This window comes from Nyctibius grandis, chromosome 10 (genome assembly GCF_013368605.1).
Source record: "Nyctibius grandis isolate bNycGra1 chromosome 10, bNycGra1.pri, whole genome shotgun sequence".
Lineage (NCBI taxonomy): Eukaryota > Metazoa > Chordata > Aves > Nyctibiiformes > Nyctibiidae > Nyctibius > Nyctibius grandis.
The window spans coordinates 22630960-22653170 of NC_090667.1; the positions used below are offsets into that span (position 1 = coordinate 22630960).

The 22211-nt window shown below is 37.8% G+C and overlaps 1 protein-coding gene across 2 annotated transcripts in view; it reads right to left on the reverse strand.

Annotated features, from left to right (window-relative positions):
• Positions 1 to 22211, reverse strand: part of EEFSEC (eukaryotic elongation factor, selenocysteine-tRNA specific) — a 128353-nt gene that overhangs the window by 65423 nt on the left and 40719 nt on the right. For both annotated transcript variants that reach the window (XM_068409013.1, XM_068409014.1), the window contains exon 4: positions 20546 to 20710. In XM_068409013.1, coding sequence (XP_068265114.1) covers positions 20546 to 20710 — 165 coding nt within the window. The remainder of the gene's footprint in view (positions 1 to 20545; positions 20711 to 22211) is intronic.

A 22211-nucleotide genomic window follows, 5' to 3' on the forward strand; every position in this document is an offset into this window, starting at 1 on the left:
AGATTAAAGAAGAGCATCCCAAAGCCTGCCTGTTTCCTTGGTGTGGTAGCAGTGATCTGGTTACCCTTCTGTTAGGTTATTTCTTTTTACTTAATGGAGTAGGTCAAAAGCAATTGAGAGTGGAAAGAGGAGGTTGTTACTGGGTCACAACCTTGGAGTTAAAGGCTCACTAAGGAAAACAAACACAGAGTGAACATAAAGCTGCATTTAAAAATAAAACCTGTAACGAAAAATAATATTTTCAGCTCTTTTCACTTCTATTTTGACAGGCTGAGAGAAAAAAGTAAGAACAAAGTTCTTTTGCTCGTTTATTTCTTGTGAACAAAATTCTCCTGTCCCTTCTCTAAAATAAGCTCAATAATAGAAGCCATGATTTATACAAAATGAAACAAAGGTGATGAATAATTACTGAGAGATCTGGTAGGCTTCATTAGCTGTGGCAAACGTTATCATTAATCGTGATGATTTGTACATTTTCTAGGAAATACTTGGAATATAAACAACAGCACTCTAGTGCAATGCAGCAAACAAGCAAACACAAGTATGCACATCAGTACAAATCAAATGATACGGTACTAACTCCTAGTGAATTCCTTGTACTAATTACAATCAAAACAAAGGCTACCTCTGCAATGAAGGAAAGAAAAAGGAGTTAATTACTATCAGACAAGTATTTTTTGCAATACTTTCTAGTTTATGAAATAAAAAACAATTGGCATACAAAATCTTTATAGCTTTTCCTTGGTGTAGGATTTTTTTAGTGGCAAATTTTAAAGAGTTCAACTGGTAAGCAATTCCTAATAAAAGTCAGTAACAGTGATTAAGATTAGACAAGTAAATTTATATCCTCTGCATTGTATGATATTTTCAAAATCTAAGCAGTTAAGTCTAGAGTAAAGAACAAATGGATTTATCCCTACCACCTTGGCAAATAATACTAAGCTATTAAAGGAACAAAGCAGTACAGTACAAAGTTTGATATAGCAAAACCAAATTCTAATGCACAGATACATGGTAAAAAAAAAGTCAAGCTTACAGTAATGATTCCAATTAACCCATTCACATGCAGCTGGGGGAAGAAAGGGGGCAGAAGGGCAGAAAAACAGAGGGGAAAAACTGGGGAAAGAATGAAGAGACTGCATCTTATGAAACTAGAAATAAAGCCAAATCATAGTGGCCGTCAGCTAGCAAAACCAGCATTTACCATATAGAGGTGCCATGTGATATCTTATGAAATAAGAAATTCACACTTTCTTGCCTCTGAGCTACATCCTGGTACCAAAGGGTTACTGTACTTTGAAACCTTCACCAACGGCCTTACTAAACATTTAATATTTTTCTTTCTGCTTTCTTAAAGGCCCCAGATGTGTTCTTGCAGATCAAAAGAGACCAACTTATAAAGTTAAACGAAATCAAGCGCTTTTGTTCTGAGGCATCGTTGCTGAACTAATTATTCCTGGATGTTGTTTAATGAAATAGCGGTGCCATATATTAAAACAGTTAACAGGATGAGTTGCGTGAGTTATAGGAAAGGTCTGATCTGGGATTATAAATTTAAGGTTTTCTTCAAAGGAGATGAAACAAACTACTCACAACTCCCCAGTCCTTTCTGTCACTGGAAGACTGAAATAAAGGAATCCAAAAATGTATGAAAGCTGAAATATCATTCTACATATTTACCCTTCCCTAAATGATATAGAACTAAAGATGGGGGAGTTCAAAAAACTCCCGAGATTCTTTGAGGTGGGGAAATAAAGATCTAAGTTATCCTGTCTATTCCCAGAATGCTACAAAGCACAGGGTAAAATAAACATTGGCAAAGTCTGAGGAGAAGCCTCATTTTAGATGTACATACGCAAAACAAGAAAGGACTCCCATCTTAAACAACCCAATGTAAAATAGTTACTGAGCAAATGTAACTGAGTTACTCACATCGGGCTACTAAGCATTTTTATTAACTGGGAAAAAGGCAGGAGAGGTAAGCAAAGAGCTATTCCAACATCAAATTAGTAGAATTAGATCTTTTACATTACTCTGCAGCCCCTAACCACACCAATATTTTTGGTAAAAAGCTTATTTATCTATACATTTATCTTACTGAGAGAAACAAAAGACTCTCGAGATCCCTAAGGACATCTCAGACTAGGAAGGCAACTTTTCAGAATCCGATGGCTCTTATACATTCAGACAGTAAACACTTCCCTACTGATAGTCTCTTCTGTGTTTGTATTTTACAGCCTGACACCAGCCAACCCAACACTTGACACCTAATTAACAGACCTAGGAGCTGGAGGTCCGTATATTGATCACACTAAATGGGATTAGTGTGAAATAAAAAGTTCAAAGGGTCTTGACCAAACTTCACCACAGCCCAGCTGTGACAGCTGCTATGAATTTGTGTATCCAGTGCCCCACATTGTTATTAAGAGGGGTCTGGCACACAAGAGTATGCAGTAGCCTATGAGATCATGAAGGTTCACCTAACAATGTCAGGCTCTGTAACTGTAGTGACTGACCGAGGAAAGAAATCCTCTTGCTTGTTTGCATAGGTCTTTTTGATTAACTCATGAAAAGGGTCCCTCACCTCTGATACAACAAGCATTTACAATAGACGTAGAGTTGTGACTTCTTTGCCTCTCAAGGATTTGTTACTTGCTATGGAAGAGCTGTCCAATTTGAAAAAACCCTAGGTTTGATTATAAAAGAAATAATTCCTGATACATTCTGCAAGCATACCTAGTATATTCTGACAATGACAGCCAGGAGCTGTATTCAAACAATACAACCCCAAACTATTATCTTCTAAACACACTTTCTATTTGCCTAAACCTCTTGGCTGTCATCAGGTGACTAAATATTTCTACATTTTACACACACACCCTTTCTAGTGGCAGTCCTACTGACATGATTTTTTTACACCTTCATCTAGATCCAAAGAAATTACAACTATCACCAACATGTTTCAGTACTTCTGAGTACCTGTGCAAATTTATTTCTTATTTAAAAGAAGCCATCTCATTTTCCAGTATCAAGCATCATAGACACCTGTAACAAACATGGGAAAGCTACCACAACTCCAGGAATAGAACAAGCCCATCGTGCAGAGATGTACCACTGAGGCACAGTGAACCCTCAACAGGATTCTCTTAGCTAACGTGATCTTTATCAAAATATTCAAGATAAACGATGAACAAAATGCAATTTTGCTTTTGTTGGTGCTTTTATTTATTGATTTGCTTTAGGATTCACTCTGACAGAGTATTTGCCAAAAAGTTTGAGGAAGATCTGCACTGGGAGTTTATACATCAACAATAAAGAAATGGTCATCAGGCAGGAGGAAGGGATAGAAAACAGCTGTCAATTTATAAATCATTTGAATCCATTATGGGTCTTTTAAACAGAAGCTAAATGTGGTCCATAAAGGGATCAAAAATAGGCTCACTGAGGTTGCAACATGCATGGGTAACAGATGAGACAGCACTGTAGCCATAATGCAAAAATACCTGACAGCAGACCATCAAGGACAGAAGCTTGGTAAAAGTAAGGAGGGCAACCTGAAGCCTGTGACAGAAGAGTGGACTGTTAATGCTGGCATATAAAGGTATTTCACATAGCAAAAAAACAACCTTTGAATACTTTATACAGTATTACGACAAACCAAAACCAGCTCTTCTTGCCTTTTGTTTCTCTCTTTTTCTCTATCTACATATATCTCTTCTGGTAGATTTCTTTCCTTGCAGGATCTTCCACTTCCTATCCTTTGGGTCTGATGGCTGTTGCATGCCCAGTCACACCTGCTGAGATGACCTTCACTGAAATGGCCAATGACATTTCAAAGTACCACAATTAGGCTTCAAATTTAACATTCCCAGACTGGAAGAAGATTTCACATGTCTGTCTGCAGTCAGAACTGGAAAACTGCAGCTGTCACTCCCTCACAGTCTTGAAAGCTAGAACCTTTTCTTTTCAATTTAAAGTTGAAATTACATGTAATCCAAAGTGTGCAGGCCACAAGAAATTCTTTGAGGTGACTGGATCCAGTCCAAAGGAAGCTTATCTAGCCTATCCACCAATACAAGTTTTTTTCCTTATTCACTATATTATTTAGCGGGTTTTTTGCCAGTGCAGTTTTAAAAATTCTATCAGGATTTTTTAGAAGTACTTCTTCATGATCAAGTTTCCTCATTTGCAGTTTTTTCACTGCAGTCACTAGCTCTCACAGCTCCCATTCCCCTAAAATATTGATGGATTATGTACTTCCTCAATAGTGCAAAACAGCATCATGACTCTCTCTTAAGACATTATATGTGCTGTAATTGTATGCACCTTCTCAATTTAAAATGATTAAGAAATGCCCAAGGACAACCCACACACACTATGGAGGAAGACATCTCTCAAAAAATATGCACAAAATTAAAACACACCCAGTTAGGTTTGCTCATGACTAAGATCTAGGAGATTCACTTAATGTCGGAAGAGCATTTTAAAGGGAGGCAAAGGCAGCAACTTGCAATTGAAAACACGTACCACTGTAACATTAGGAAGTTACCGCTGCTTTTTGTACAGTGCCTCTGCTAAGGAGACCCCATTGCACCGGCCACCACATCTACCAACTGTTCTTCATTAGCCAAAACATTCTCTCAAAAAAACCAGCATTTGCTCTCATCTTTGAGTACAATGTTATGCAGAGGATATCAGCGTTCATCTCTGTGCAAATCGATGCTGAACTTGGACTGTATATCCAGAAGTCTCTTAAATATACCAAAGGCACTGTCTTCCTATGTCACAAGTTTATATTCTCTTTAGTCTAAAATGCATTGATATTCTTCTACAGTAAACATAGATACAGAAGATACTCATCACAGTGAGACTGCAAGATTTGGTTACTTCCAATTTTAGGAGACCAGACTAAGATACAATTCGGGATGCACCCTCCAGTCCTGTTATTTTATGAGGTTTTTGGCACAATTCACAGAATCACAGAATGTTAGGGATTGGAAGGGACCTCAAAAGATCATCTAGTCCAATCCCCCTGCCGGAGCAGGATTGCCTAGACCATATCACACAGGAACGCGTCCAGGCGGGTTTTGAATGTCTCCAAAGAAGGAGACTCCACAACCTCTCTGGGCAGCCTGTTCCAGTGTTCGGTCACCCTCACCGTAAAGAAGTTTTTCCTCATATTTATGTGGTTTCAAATGGTTTAAAAAGAAAATATAATTTTATTGGAAATGACTGGGTACCTTCATTTAGGAAGAAAAATGTCTAACTAGAAAATCCCACAGTAAGTCAGGAGTGAATCTGGAATTAAGAACTGATCATATAATTCAAAAGAAAAATGTCAATGTTAGAAACTTTTGCTATTATAGCCAATGTTGATTAGAGGAAATTAAGTCAGCAAGCTGGTACAACTGGTTGAAGTTTTATCACTGTCTTTCAACAGGAGCAGCGGGGGAAGATAATTTAAACACAGATGAGGCCAAAGATAAACAGAAAAATAAGACAAGCTTTTAGCTTGGCCAGTAAGCCAAGTTTCCAAAGTCACTCAAAGTAAATGCTCGCTCCAAACTAGAAAGACGTAGCTTCAAGAACCAGTATAACAAAATTAAGGAAAAAATGGTATGTGCAATACTTAACCACACATTTATATACCACTTACTCAATATTCTATGTGTAACATACATACATTTCACAATCCTCCAGAAGATCAGATTTAGAGGAGAAAGAATTTTTTAAATTAAGTTTAATAGTAAAGATAGAAAAACGAAAATGTTAACTAAGAGGTAAAACAATACTGTACCACTGGAATATTCTCTGTTCAGTCAGCATCATCATTTCTTGTATCCCCTTTGGATATCATATTTTACAGCTATGACAGTTTTTTTCTCCCTTTTCCTGAAAAAGGTAGGTACCACTTATTGCCTTTGAGTTTGGTTTTTTTTTTTTTGATTTTACTAAAGTGGAATAAATTCCACACTGTTTGGAAAACATTTCACCCTCTTATTTTTCTAAAGATATTATTTAAAATCCCAAAAGGATGTTAATATTTAACAAAAGCATAGGGTTAGCCTATTAGAATTATCAAGTCTGACATGTTATCTAAGGCAAAGGCTTATTCCAGTTGCTTCAGAAGAAAAACATGAAACCCCAGTACCTTACCAACTGTGTAATAATGAAAATGAAGTTGTAATGAATTCCAATCTAACCCTCAACAGTGGATTCCAATTACTGTACTCGTAGGAGAAGTAAAAATATTGACAAAATATAACACCATTTTTTCCTGATAAAGTGGTGAACAATACTGCAGAAAACATTCTGCAGATGTAAATCTACAGTGAAAAAAATCAGGTTCCCACTCAAACTTTGCTCTTTCTAGTCTCGTCAGACTCCCCGGTATACAAAAGGGTGAGCTCTCACTCTGCACAGAGACAAGGGAATGAAAAAGGGATGCTAGTATGAGGTTTAACAGCAAATAAATAGCTTTGCTGTTATAAATTTCAGTAGAAACATTATTAGTTAAACTTAGTGGGCTTTGTGGTTTAATACACATTCAGTACAAGTAATTTTTCTACAAGCCTTTGGCTCCATCTGCTGACTTTAAATATTAAAAATAATTGATGAGGCTGAAAACGTTCATGCTTTTGGAACAGTTTTAAGTCCTCTACATTTTTGTAAGTGTGGTTCAAAAGCTATAACTAAATACCCTTTGTGTGGTCTAGTAATTTTGTCAGCTAAAATTATCTTGAAGCAACAATATACCAGCTCTGAGGAGAAGGTACCTCTGAGTGAGCCTGGGATGCACTAGCAGTAAACAAATCTACTTGAAAGACTGGCTGGAACCAGATTTAAGCAACAGGTATACATCTGGATGTTTATGTCACAGAATCACCCAGCAGTTAAGTCCAAATCTGAGAAGTGAGATTCTGAGCAGACTAATAAAAATCATCGAAGATCCATAACACAAGCCTTGTGAGAGCACATGGGAGACATTTGCTCAACACCTGCCTGTGCTGGTTTCAGCTTCTCCCGTTTTCACTGAGCCGCCTGCTTCACAGAAACTAAAGCTTGTTGTATTTATGAACAAAAACACGATAAAAAGATTACTCAAAGTTCAAAAGCCCCAATATTTGCCTGTTCCAGCACTGATTTATTTTTCATTATTGCAGGATTTTGATCATTATCAGAGTGCTACGAATTCAAACTAGACAGAATTTCCACACAAAATACTGAATGAGTAACACACCTAATAAGCTCTTTAAATATGGAAAGTCTTAGACCCAAACTTTTTTTTTTTTTTGGGGGGGGGGAGGGGGGTCAGGGGCTTTGCTTTCATAAGTTTCAAATAGTTGAAGGACCATTTTAACAGTACAAATAAGAAACAGTTACAATACTTCATTGACAATTTTTTACCATTAAACAACTAGATCTATCATTAAACAAAAGAAGCCTGATTTACATGAACACTGAGCTCTTGCTGCTGCAAATTATTTGAGTGGTAACTGGGATAATCAGCATCTCTGACAATCTGTTTTCCTCTATGACCCTAACTTTCAGCACCCGTATTAGGAAAATAAGACAAAACAAAAAAACCACCACCCCACAAAAGAAAACCAACACACTTGGCTTTCCAGTCGTCCTGTGCCACCTCCCTGTACACTCTGAAAAGTACTTTCCTCTTATTATCAGTGTAGAAGACACAGGGAGCTTCTCAAACCAAATCCCGCTTGTTACAATTGCTAGATATGGGGAAGATTTTTTTTAACATACCATTCATAGCTTCTATACCAATGTACCAAAGTGTTAGTATTTGACTTAAAAGCACAGGTAAAAAACAATAGACGGAATTCGTTATTTTTGCAAGGGGATTTAAAGACAGAATGAAGCCTTAACTATGTTAAAGCTAAGATTAAACAGAATCTGAACCAGACCCTAAAGCTCACTATCACAAAGGTGTGAAAAAAGGTCATCTTTACAGCTTTGCAGAAAAAACACCTTTTCTGAAAATATAAAAAATCATCATCCTAGATATAGCACATACCACAGATACTGTAGCTTCCAAAAAGCTTCTTTTAAAGCTATTAAATGTTTATGTCTCCTTCAGAGCTGAGACTGAAGCTAAGGAATTCATTACAAGATCCATTACGTTTAAAAACTGAAAACAAAATACATTAATTCAAATTCTGAACAAAGGTTCCCAAGAAATTTTAGCAGTATATGAAACATTAGGAAGGTAGAGGACTCATTTTCTACATGGTCATGCTCAGATATAGGTATAGGCCCAACAGGTTCAAAACTATACTTATACAAAGGTTCACGCCAGGGAAAATTATCATCACACAATTTGAGATTTAGAGGGACATTAAGGAAAACTTAAAAATATAATCGCAAACATAAATCTAACCGTCTGTAAATTTGATTTTCCATATACAGGAAAATACCAAGAAAACAAGCACGCATATTGTAAAGCACTGTGCCCAATTATAAAAATCTTAACCACATCACTCTATTCTCTCTGTTGAGGTCTACCTAAACCCTGACGCAAGTAAAAAGCCCTGGTTGGTGTCAGCATAGCTAGGATGACACTGAACAAGTGAAAGGCAGGATTAAAACTGCACTGACAAATTGATCAGAAAGGACCTTGTCCATCAGGGACAACCATGTAATGTAAAACAAAAAGCAATAATACAGTGTTTGATTTGTGGAGTTACACTCACTGTGCCAGATAACTTTAACATTATGGATTCAAAATAACATTAACTCAGCCCACTACACATTGCGGATATCTAACGGTATGTTTTTACAACTGTTTGCAATGTACATGTCAGATGGCCTACGTCTTTCTTGTGAGTCACACCATAACCACAAAACTATGCCTTAATGTTAACTTTTCTTTCTTCCCCCATATAAGTCTGATGCAAAAATTGCTTTGCCTATCTCTCTTCCCACATATGAATCTCTAAAATATCTTACCAATATTAATTAGCTTCATGCAAACCTCAGACAAGAATTAGAATCACCCTTATTTAAAAAAAAAAAAACAAGAAACCCACAGCCAAACAGAATTCATCATGCTTTTGCTTTTTATCATCAAAATTAAAACAGAAAGCTCGTGTAAAAAAGTCCCCCAAATCCCTGAAAATAATAAAAAAAGTGAACAGAACCCTTACCTTCACATTTGTGTGCTTTTACTAGAAAGTTAGTGTCATTTTTAAAAAGACTTTTTAGCTTCCTACCAAAAACATCCCTTAAAAAAAAAAAATCAGTTCAGTATATACATGTTTTAAAGAGGCAGAGGCTACTGAAGCCATAATTGTCTTCCCTAAACATATTCTTGTTTCTCTTTTTACCTCTATTATCTCTAGTCCCAACAGTAAACCTGAAGTTTGCAAAGATTCCCCCGCCCTCTACATTTTAAAATCTTTAAGAGCCTCTCTAAAGGTGGGGATAGAACCTGTGATCTCAGAGAAGACAACCACTTATGTGCTGTCTGTACCTATCACACACCTGGAAAATGGATTTAAAAACAGAAGTTCAACAACCTCAACAGATAGGATGGGTGGACAGTAAAAGCAAAGAGGAAAACAAAGCAAGGACACAAGGAAAGACTTGAAAAAAATTTTAACTACAAAAAAGCATTTGACTACAAATGTATCTTAGAAGTCTTAACCCACTATTTAGGGAACTACATGCCTGAGAATAAATTAGGTTGAACTTCAATCTTAACGTAGCATCTTAGGCTCACATTAAGCCTCATGGGAGGGCTCAGAGCAAGTTAGGACCCCACTCTGTATCACCACATTGGAGAACTTCCTCCACCTCCACCCATAAGAGATTAAAGACCTACCCTCGGGCGAAGATACTTCATAACCTCATCTAAAGCCCAAGCAATCAAGTAGCCTTTGACAAGACTGGAATGAAGAATAATTTGAGACTCCTTGCCACCCTAATACATCTTGTACAAACAACTTTCTCCCCAAACAAGAGCATCACGTCAACAACAGAAAAGTAACATTTTAAATAGAAATACATGTCGAACAAAACATTCTTATTCAATCACCGACTCCAATTCTCTCCTAAAACTCAATGAAAAATAGTCCAGGGTAGGATTTTGTGTTTTCTTTTATTTTTACAAAGATTTGTATACTTCTTTGCATTTAGACTAAATTAACTGGTGATTGCTTTGTGTTGACCTGAAGGCCAAACTGGGCATTTATTTTAGTCTTACTGGGCATTTATTTCAATCCTTTACTTAAAAACACATATTTTCAAGTTATAATCCTCTTTTTGGTGGTTTTGAGTGTTTGTGGTATACCTGGATATTCCTCACTCCATGAAGACTTAAAATTATTGTCAACTGATCTCCACAAGCAGGATCAATGTCTTCAACTAGGCAAAGAAAACACCACATCAATAATACCCATATTTCAAAACTGAACTGCTTCATAATAGCACGTATTTTTTCCCTAAGCCACCATTTAACTTGTTCCAGTCCTATGTACTAGGTCTTGCATATCAGACAAAAACCTCTTGTAGGGATGGTTAGCATAAAAGTCTATTGAAATTCATTATATAATGAACATAATATTAAGAAAAAGCAACTACAACATAGTAACTGAAATGAAGAAAACAAACCCAAAGTGGTTAGATGAATACTGAGAAAGAGCAGAAAAACTTCAAGAGATTCTGAAACCTCACACAAAACAGAAGTCACAAATACGTTTCTGAATCATTTTTGGTACCTCTGCCTCCTTTTGTTCAAGAAAAAAATTGATGTCTGTATACACAACAGGGTCATTGCTTCCAATGAATTAATCTCTTCTCACAGCTGATTTCTGCCACCTAAACTGAACAAGGAGTAAGGCCATCTCTGCAATTCTTTTGCAGAACCTATTACACATCCAATATATAAAATATATCTTAAAAGCAGGTTGCCTAAACAGAAGACAGGTCAGCCGCTAAATCTAACTTTCACAAAGGCCTGATAGTTTTTAAGTCCACAGTTTAAGCATTTAAAGATGTATTAGCTACAGTGATTCTTTAAAAAGGCTATTTGACCTTTCCTTGTTATTTCTAGTGTGAAACATTTATTCTTTATTATTTATTCATTAGAGGAGAAAGAGAATCCAACCACATTTTATGGTATATGCTTTCAAGCTAATCTTTACAACCATGAAGAGCCTGGGAGTTTGTAGTTTTCATTTCAGACAGCTGCAAATGAAAATCTGTATCTAGGCATTCGTATCATGTTCATCACAGTACTATCTGGGCAGCTTATATAATTATATTATTCCAGCTGATACTGTAAATATTGGCTCTCTCTAGTACTACTTTTTCTTCATTTCAAACTGCACCAGCTATTATAATATAAAGTTATGGGAATGCTCTAGTGAAGAGATGCAGCTTACATTTAGTTTCAACAGTAGATGTCATTGTCATAGGCACACCACAACAGTCTCAGGTGGTGAGCTGAATAAACATTTAAAGAGCAAAGTCAATTTTCATGTAATTTCCAGAGTAGTAACAAAGAATGAAATTTTGAGTTTTATAAATGGGGTCACCTCAGGAACACACAGCGCAAGTCATGAAATCCAGAAGACTGGCTATGGTGTTATTGTAATACTTCAAGACAGTACTCTGCTAATAGACTACTTATAGATTCCTGGGCACTTCTGCATTAGTCCATTTTCTTCTGTCTTGTGATCAAATTTAGAAGTTTCTCTTCAACAGTCTTGGTTAAATAATGTTTTCAGTATTCAGATCCTTTTTTCGCCAGTGCCCAGAGCAGAACTTTGTAATATACCAACCATGGCTTAGTTAATGCAGTGCTTGCTGAATTGTTCTGCTTCTTAAAAGCCTGATCAAATGAGGAATTGTAGTGTATATGGATGACCAAGGAAGAACAAAAAGTGACATTCCCTTCCTTCATTCCAGTTACTGAAATTCTGCCAAAGCCTCCAGCACTTGAACTTAAATATTTAAAACATGATAGTTACTCACTGCCCTAACTAAGCCTACTCATATTGAAGTTACATTCACAGCAGGAATGCAATGGGAAAGCTATGTTTACCATATAGGAGGCTACCTTTCCAATTACTATTCAAGCGTTCCACTAAGATTCCTGCTCAAACGGTATGTGTATGTGCATGTGGGTCTGTTTTCAATTGAATTGGATTGAGAACAATTCTACCTGATAAATTAAAAGAAATAAAAATAAAGTTAATGACCTGGCAGCAGCAATGCTTAAGCAAACAAGTTATGCAAACACAAACCAGGCATCCTTTGCTTCAAAAAGTTACCATAAAGTTTAAACAAAAAGGCATTTGGATGAAAGTTTGTGATTACTATAGCAATGTCCATTAACTTAGTTTCAAACTAATCTTGAACCCCAGGGTTCAAATTGAAGAACGCAACACTTGGTCACTGGAGCAGCAACTGTTCAACAGGAAATATGTTACTTACTAAGTCCCAGGACAACATGCATGTTTTTGTTCAGTTGTATCCCAGTCATGGCTTAAGCAATCTTAAAACCTTTCTCCTCCTGTACGCCACTTACAGGACCACTGCTTAGCGTGCCCTCTTTAGATTGCTCCAGGCCTCCTTTTCAAACTATAAATGCAAGACATTTAGCCCTAGGAAAACAAAAGCTAGCATATCCTGTAGAGGAGGTATCGGAACCTGCTTATTCATCTTCAGAAACAGCCCTTGAGAGGATAACACCACTCAATGTTTACCAGGTCTTGCCCTTTCTCTCATCAGACCCACTCTAGCTTCAGCCTATGGAAACAAGTTCAAAAATACCATCCCAAGGTTTCTCATCTGACCCTGACTGATGCTGGTTTTGAGCCAAGATGTACTCAAGGGGAAGGAAGTATATACAACTGCAGTGTTACTCAAGATTGCAACAGCAGCTGAGAAAAAGGAGAGAGAAAAAAGTTTCTTCCATCTATGGTATAAGTGAAAAAGATCAGTCACTTTGAAGAGCAAACTTTGAGACTGGGAAAAAAGCTAGAGATGGAGAAAGAAATAGGCAGGACAAAAAAGTAGAATGAGCAGATGAGGGAAGTTGAAGCGATAGAGATAAATCTACATGTCAGGTATCATCTTAATAGCTTATTAGATGTTTGGTTTTCTTTTCAACTTTGCTTTGGAGTTGCAAACCTACATATTTGATTATCCTTAAATATGTTGCCATACTGAAGCCAAATTGTTCACTAGTATAACATACAAGAACACATTCCATTTCTCCAATTGTGGCACTCATTTGTACTGGGATACTGAGCTTTTCCATCCGACCCAGAAACCCAGTACATTTGTAATTCCCAAAGAGCTACAGAATACTGAATATCACAGACTACGCAAGGAAGTCACATCTGCCAGCAGTCTACACTAGTCAGGAGAGCACCCTAATGTGGCATGCTAGTGGGGAGATTGCCTACACACATGCAGAGTTCATGCAGTCACTAGCTAAACTATTACACTTCAGCGCCAAGAACTTCAGAACAACTCCAGCTGTATAGTTTTCCTGTTAGTCCATTGGTTCCCTCTTCTTCATCTCAGTTTCTTTCCCACTTTGTATTTCTGCAACAACTTTCTTCAGCTTTTCTAACAGTTCTTATGAGACAAATGATTTACTGAAATCTGGACAGAAAAAGTGTGATTTGATTTATCTAAGAAAATTAGTCTCTGTAGCAAATTAAAGTGACATTCATCTCACACAGTATTTTCATCTACTCAAGAGTGGAGATGACCCTATGTTTCTTTTTCATTTTGAACTCCACTGAACAGCATACTAGTTCTTAGGCAGTAATAACTCTCTGCACTTTCTAACTATTAAGGCAAAATTATCTGTGTGGCAATAGCACAAAATACACACTTCAAATTATCTTCATGCATTAACCACAATCAGTGAGCACTGCAGATAACCCTGAACAAGCAATCAGTATCACAGAAATACTGCAGAATTTAAAGTCTACCTTGGAGAACAGTACCATTTCCAGCAATGCTGCACTTCCCTGTGGAGCCTGGATCTCAAACAGTCATTTAAAGATGGTTTAAGTGAATAGAAGCAATGCAGAAATTACACACAAATCTCTTCCTTTTCAGATCCACTGTAGGAAGAAACTTGTATACTTTGGGTAATTTTTCTAATCCATTAGAAGACAATCTGGATCCCAACTGTCTCTAGCTGGCAGGGAACACACGGTATGTCTAGATCTCCAAGAAAAGCTGCAGATGAATTGTAGTATTTGTAGAGTTAATTGGCCAGCACTGACTAGGCCATTTTTCTGCCTACAGAGATCACATTAGACACACGAGCTCCAACAATACAGTGTATGGTTTGGATTAGCACTGCTCAGGTTGGCTGCTCTCTCCTGGCCTCCTTCTCTTCTGCTCCTGGCCTCCTTCTCTTCTGCTCTGACCAAGCAGAAAAACCTTAAAAACCCCCATGATATATATCCAACTCCCTTTCCATTATTTCTTATCCCTGGTTCTGAATAAAACAAACCTTAACACAAAGTCCTTTATCCTGCTCCCTCTTTTTACTGTACCTATATGATACTTAATAAAAAATTGCAAGCGATATGAACTAAACCACTGAACTTCAGTAACAGGTAGTGAAAGAACAGCAACACATAAATCTCTTCCTGAGCATTTTTACTCCAGAAACTTTTGAAAGTCTAAAGTTAACTAAAATTTTTTTTTTAAATACAAAAGTTAAAATGGATTCTATTCTTCGGGGTCTTGGGTTTGTTTTTTTAACACGCGAACTAAAACAGAAATAAAACCAGGAAAAAAACACACAGTGAGAAGTTACAAAACCATACATTGAAAATGAGGGAACTGATCTTTAGAAAGAGCTCAGCATCTGCTAACTCTTATTCTCTCAAGAGATCGAGCCAAAAAGATTTGAGAAGTTTTTATTGCCAGATCTAAATTTCATTCTATAGGCACTGGATCAGGTCTTTAATCCTTTACTTAACCACAAAGAACTGCGCTGAGGAGTTTAATTCTTCCAAAACAACTGATAATATCCTAAATGTTGAAAGCGGAGTACTTTCCAGTATAAGCCAAATCCTGCATGTTTTGCTTTTAAGTAAACGCCACAGCAGATGCATAACCAGTAGGATTCACATTGATGTTTTCTAGGAAAGGAGAAAATCTCCAAAAAATACAACCCATGCTTTAGAAGTGGCATACAATTAAAGAAACAGTTTAATACTTGTACTGAATTAAACCCCATGTATAACATTGTATGTATATGTTTAATTTATTGATTTAGGATTTAAGATTCTGGTATTTTATCACCCACATTTTAATATGTATTATGAACTGCCTTTTCACAGTTTTATCAGTTACATTCAATTGATTCTTCCCCCCCAACCCCATTTTCTGAACTGCCCTTCTTCACAGCATTTCAATGAAAAGAAAATGTTCAAGGCAAGCCAGACTTCTTCCCCATCAGATGAACTGTAGCATTTTAAAGGCTGTTTATATCAGCACTGGGCAAGAAAAATCCAAAAAGCACTGGAAAAAACAGATGTAGAAACAACATTCAAACATACTCTCTCAAAATTTAGCAAGGGTTCTATGTATTTGCAGTGCAAAAAACAGCCAAGATATGCTGCCATTTAGAAGGGGTATATTATGAGGCCCAAAGAACTCAAAATGATAGTGGTAAACACTTCATTAAGATTTCGCCATGAAAGTTCACATACAAGTGTCTTCATGATCCAGTTCAGCTGGGTTTGATCCTACTTTGTTTTCTCAGATTTAAATGTTCTCTGACAAGACTTAAACGTACAATTCTGTGATTGTGCAAAAAGTCCTTAAATGCACTTAAATTAGTTCTTACTACATTTATATACTGTAGCTCACTATAGCTCAGAGGTCTTGGGACATCAGATAGGCTGAAGAATTCATGTGGGCAAAAGCAGGTTTATGTTACCATTTTAACAGCTGCAGTAGTTTGAAGACAATAGTCTTGCAAATACTATTTGGGTTATTCTATCAGACATTGGAGAATTTTTTTGTTGGATGAGCCATAAAAACTAGAGTGTTTGCCAAAAAACAGACCAAGGTTATCTAGCCAACAAAGCAGCTTAAAAAAAAAAAATAATCTCTTTCACATGGTGGAAGTACATAAAGCTTCTCAGTATCACACTTAGAAAATGATGCTTCTTAAGAGTTCATAAAGTCAATATAATTTGACAGCAAATAAACCTGTGCCAAGACAGAATCCACTACTGGTTTAAACCAACACTCTCATTTATGAGGAGACTTGACTAGATAAACAGAAGCAAGTTTCTCACATTTTTTGTATTTGATGTCTCAGGTGACCTCTTGAAAGTATATCAGAGTACTGAAACACCTGGATGACTACTCTCTGACTACAAGAAAAGTATTTCATAAACATGCTTGCAACTTTTGAGACCGAAATGCTCAACATTAATAACGGCGATTGTCTACTGCAGTCCTTGGGGATGGTGAAGGTTTGACCAGGTATGAATATTCCTCTTCTCCTTTAATGATAACTCAACCACACCTCACGAATGAAAAATCTGACAATATCTAAAGAGGCACCTCCCAAGGTCAGTCCAATGACTGGGTGTCCACGTGATTTATTACGTAAGAAATAACTTTGTACTGTATTACACCAGATACATTATTCAGCTGCAGCACACAGCAAAAATCCCCACATGATCCCCTACAGAAAAACACCAAGATAACCGTTTACCACTAACACAGCTACTCAGCCTTTAAGGCACTCATGAACTTCTGACAAAATGCAGTACAAAATGGCAGCATGCTGTACTTTATATAGGCTCCAATGAAGCTATTAACCTCCACCAGCCATTCAGCTTGCACCAACTTGCTCTAACATTTGTCAGTAATTACATTAAACAGAATAGATAGAAACTCTTGTTCTTGCTTTATATTCAAGTTCCTACTTCTTACAAGTCCTGAAAAGAACAACAGTGGTCTTTGTACTTGGCTGCCATGTACATGCTTTGTGGCTGCTCTATACCTGCAGCACCTGATCACAGGTAAGGCAATGCTGAGTTGACACTTTCAGGATGATCAGATTTATATCCATTAACTGTGTACATCTATCTCTGCCTCCTCACTCAATTGAGACTTAACCTCTTCTATGATCTTTCACAACTCTTAAGACAGAGGGAGTGATCCTTATTAACCATTAACTGACCTGGAACATTTTGTGTGCCCTAAAACATCCTTAAAGGAATATTAGCATATTATCATCTGTTTTACCCAATCTTCCAAGTATTTCTAATGTGCCTGCAACTGTGAAAACCCCAAAGCTAGAATCACTAACACTGGGCATAAGGAAGACCACATGCCATACAACATTTTGCATTACTTTTCACACAAGGATTATTTTTTTTTCTTTTGAGATAACCAATAAGAACAAAAGTCCTCATTCTTGCCTATTTTTTTGCCTTCTAAGTAGCTGCTGTTCTTAGGCTACTATGATTTTCTTTTTACCTCGATAAGGAAGGCAAAGACACTTCTCCCCTACTGAAAAAAAAACACCTTCCTTTTTCAATTAAAGCATGCTATAAAAAGACACAGGAGCGCTAGAATTTGACATCCATGCTCACTTAAACTAAATTAGCTAAACAAAATATACTTAGATAAATATTTTGAAGTGATTATCGCCAAAACTATCAGTAAAATAAAGTGAATCTACATTGAAAAAAAATCTTCACTATTCAAACTCCAGGAGCTTTTACAAAGCAGAAATAAAAATGTCATGAGTTGTTACAGTTTATAAACTGGAAGACTGTAGAGATTGAAAGACCACTGAAATAATCTTAAAGGACATTCAGAATTCTGCCAACACTACATTTTTGCTGCAGAAATCCTAGGTTCGTGCTCTTCAAGGTGGATTTCAAGTGCTAGTGAGCAAATAGTACTAACTCAATTGGATAGTGAACTGTTTGCTCTGTCAAAGCTTTTTGCCAAACACACATATATATAATTTTTCTTTTCGCTATATGGATAATCAACCCCAGATGGCAATTTACATAGTCAACGGCATAAAGGAATCCATGCACTGCTGGTGCTCTCAGCTTCAATCAGAGCAAGTACGGGCGTTTGAGAATGTCACTGTTTATTTTTAATTGCTATGTCCCTCCTTTGTGCAGGTTCAAGCGGTCAAAGATGTCGAAGTCCATTAGTAGAACTGGAAGGTGATGCCACTTCATTTGGTGAGAGGGTTCCTCAAATTTAAAAAGCAGCTGGTTTGTAATGTCCCTAAATGCCTAGTGGGCACCAGCTGTCAATCTCAGTTACCACAGGGTCAGGGCAAAAAAAGGTCAGAGAGAGCCACAAACCACAATGTGTTGTGAAATGTGCTTCCTCCATTACCTTGTAGGCCTGAGAAAGGTTTGACCTTTTATAGGTATCCTCACCCAACTCTGCATGATGCTAGCAGGGGTAAGTACAACACACAACTCAAACTTACAAAAAAGTTGCTTCCTTTTACTGTGCCTTGGTTTCCATACCTATACAATATGAACATGAACATTTCACGAGCTGCTATTGGCAAAAAACAAAATGCAAAACTCTGCCCACCACTATTACCACTTGGAGGTATGGACATATCTTCTATTTCACACAAGGCAGTGGAAGGATTAATTCAATAACAGCAACTGAAAATAACTAAAATTTTGAGGGAAGTTGCTAATGCCATAAAAGCCAAGTGATCTGGCTTCTCTTTGTCAATGACCTGTTTATCTGCTAACTTGCCTTTCACTTCACTGCTCCCCCAGTCACTGGGGAAGAAAGCATCTTTTAAAGTCCCACTTAAAGTCTTTTCTACTGTTCTTTTAAACACCCATTTGTAATATGCAAGTTATTCACTATATTTTTGTCCTTTTCCCCTTCATACGGATTCTCAAAGAGCAGATTAATTCCTAAACATATTTTTCCAAAACATTCTTGGACTACACACGAAGAGCTGAACAGTCATTTCCAGATATAATCTAGTTATGCATTCTTTCTTTGCAAGAAATAATTACTCTGCTCTGTCTCGCTCCCATCTCCCAGAGTGCAAAACCACTGGAAGTTCAGCCAGTGCTATGCCAAAAGGAAAGTAGGTAATTAGCTACGCAAGGCCCCTGTTGGGCAGGAGCCAGTGCTCATCAGCCTTGTACTCCTAACTACTTGTCCCTCCTCGGACCCCTTGTGCAGGCAGACCTAAGACAGCAAGCTGGACACAACAGAAAGGAGAAGGAACACTGGCAAGGCGAAAGCAGGAGAGGCCGAAACCAGAGCTACAATCCCAGCAAAGCATATTCCCTGCAGGAATTACAAGCATGGTTCCCAGAACAGGCTGCATGCTGCAAATGAGGATATGGGCAGTGAGGAACTCCACTTGGAAAGCAAACGTGATGGGGTACATATCACATGAGTCGCTTTCATGCCAAAGACAATAAGATATAAACTAGATGGCCACAGGTATCACAGAAGAGGCTGACCAAAAATTAATTGTCAGCTATCAGCAAAATATTTCAGGTGAAATCAGGATGCCTCACTTGCCCACAAAGTACAGGCAAAACTGAGAAAGCAGCACATTCCCTCAATGAAAGAATAAGGTCTTTATAGTAACACTATTTGAGGATAATACTGACAGCACCAAAAGGGTCCCATCCAGGCTTGTTCAGCCAAAAGCTGCCTACTCTCTCAGAATGTAACCAGCTGGGTCACTTTAAGTGGCAGCTGCAAAATGATCCATAGGTCTTGACTCATTTTGGGCAATTAATAAAAAGGGAGAGTCAGAGCAGTCCAAATCATCAACTGTGAAATATGAAATATGATGAAATATTATCTGTGAAATAGGTTTCACCTGTTCCAAGCATAAAGTCACCTTGTTTTCTTTTAAAGGATGAATATATTTTAAGGAAATAAAATAGTAACAACAGTTAAGCAGTTCAAAGGCCATTGAAAGGCCTCTTGACTTTCTACATGATCTCTAAAAAGCCCAACAGCAGCAAGCCACCTACTGCATCCCAGCAGTTCTCCCAGAACAGGCTGACATCAATTAAAGCCCCAGCAAACAAAGAGAATCTGCAGCAAGCATTTCAATGCCCTCTTCTTGTCATTTCCTTCACTTCCAGACATCTCAGGAAGCCTACCTACTCAGATTATTTTGCAAGCCTTCCCACTGCAGCACGTCTCAAATGAAAGTAATCTCACTCAAACCTTCTTCAGTCCTTGGGCACATCCTATCTTGGAAACATGCCCACCTTGCTTTTCCGAATTTGAAAGTCTAACATGCTAATCTAGGTCAGTCTTCTCTCCTCTTCATTCAACTAAAATTGAGCAGGTACTTTTACTGGCTGCCTTATTTAAAAAAATCTCTACATCTCTTCCTATTATAAGCTGTTTTATAGTAGAGTACCAAAAAACCCCACCAGACACACATTGAAAATAATTGAATAATTTCAGATTGGAAGAGAACACTCTCCTCTTTGTTAAGTGTCTCTATCAGGAAAACTAGGGGGAGTGAAAATGAGAGACTCACCTTCAGGGCAGGAATCTCCACATTGTCACCAAGGCTAACCGAGCCAGAAAGAATAGTCCCTGTCATCACCGTGCCTTGACCCTTGATAGAGAAACAGTGGTCGACTGCCATAAGGAAGTGTCCCGAGGGGTCTCTTGATGGCAGGTAAGCCTGAGACTTCAAGACCTGAAAAAAAAACATAAAAGCAGCACCATGCCTGGGTGAAAAGTCATGACAGCAAAAGGAAGGCAAGCAGATGATTGATTGAACAAGCTTGCAGTTTACTGATTTCAGGCATCTCCTGATTAGCTTAGAACACACCAATGTCAAATTAACTGTGTGCACCATAGAGGAGACACACACTTAGCAGCAGTAACAGTTCGATTTTCTGCCTTAGAAAGATTTGGTGCTGCACATTTAGCTTGGTTAGCAAAACTGCACTGGCGATAAAATTGCTGCCAAACTCAATATAAACACTGCAGCAAAGCAAAGAGAAAAAAATCCTGTATGTCCCCACCTCCTCTTCATTCCCCACCCCCCCCCCCCCAAAAGTACAATTTTACAGTGTGTTTTGCTACTTCTGCTTTTTTAGGCTTTGTGAAAACGAACTTATATACAGATATTAGTGCCCCATAAAGCCCATTCCTACCTCCCTCCCAGAAAAACTATTATACTGAGTTAAGTTTTCAAAGTCATCTTCCCCTTCAGATTTCTGTTAACACTTCCTGGAGGATCAAACCATTAAGAAAAATAGCTATGTAAGTACCATTTTCTAGAGAAATTCTCCAAGTATAGGATTTCTGTTTTGCTGACAAATATTATGTTTCTTAAAGTACATCATTATAGACAGAAGACCTTGATTATAGAAACACAGTCATGTATCCAACAGTGTTTCAGAAGAACTGGTTCACCCATCTCAAACCACTTTTGATCTCTGTCTCTGTTATAACATCAGCATGTAAACTTGGCCCTACCTTTAATGTCTGCTTTTAAGGTCAGAAACTGCAGGTTAAGCCCAAGTTGTAATGGCAGAACAATGGAGAGAGTCTCTTACCAAGGACAGAAAGGATAATATTTTGAAGCTCAATGGCAGGGCTCACACAGCATTTGCCAGCTCTTCTCATATTAGGCCTCAGCATGGACAGAAACAGATGCAACATGGATATTGCCTTCAAAGTTTCTAACCCTGGGGAACATCCCAGTAAATTTACTTGGACCCAGATGACAGCAGAACTAAGGACTTGCCTATCTCCACCTCTCTAGACATTGCTGTGGGCAGCCTGGTTCTTGCTAAGCCTATTCTAAAGCCATACCAAATCACACCCCCATGCCCATCTCAGGCCACATATGCCTGGGAGGTGGTACAACATTCAGCGCTCAGCAGCTATGTGGAACATCCTGCCTTTGTACAAGGTAGGCTGCCCTGGGCCAGACATCCCTTGAATTTTTGATGACTGGTGCTGCACCCTAACTTCAGCAATTTACAAGTGTTTTAAACCTAGCAGCATCCAAAGCATCCAAATCAGGCCTTGACAAGTCTGCAAAGAATGATGCCTTTGTTTTAGGACTACTTTCTGCAAATAAAAGCAGCACCCCTTCGGGGCAAAGATGCTACTTTTCCCTAAAGCTTATTCACAAAAATGGTAACAAGTCTACCACAAGCTACAAATTGCTCTCAAACAGTTAT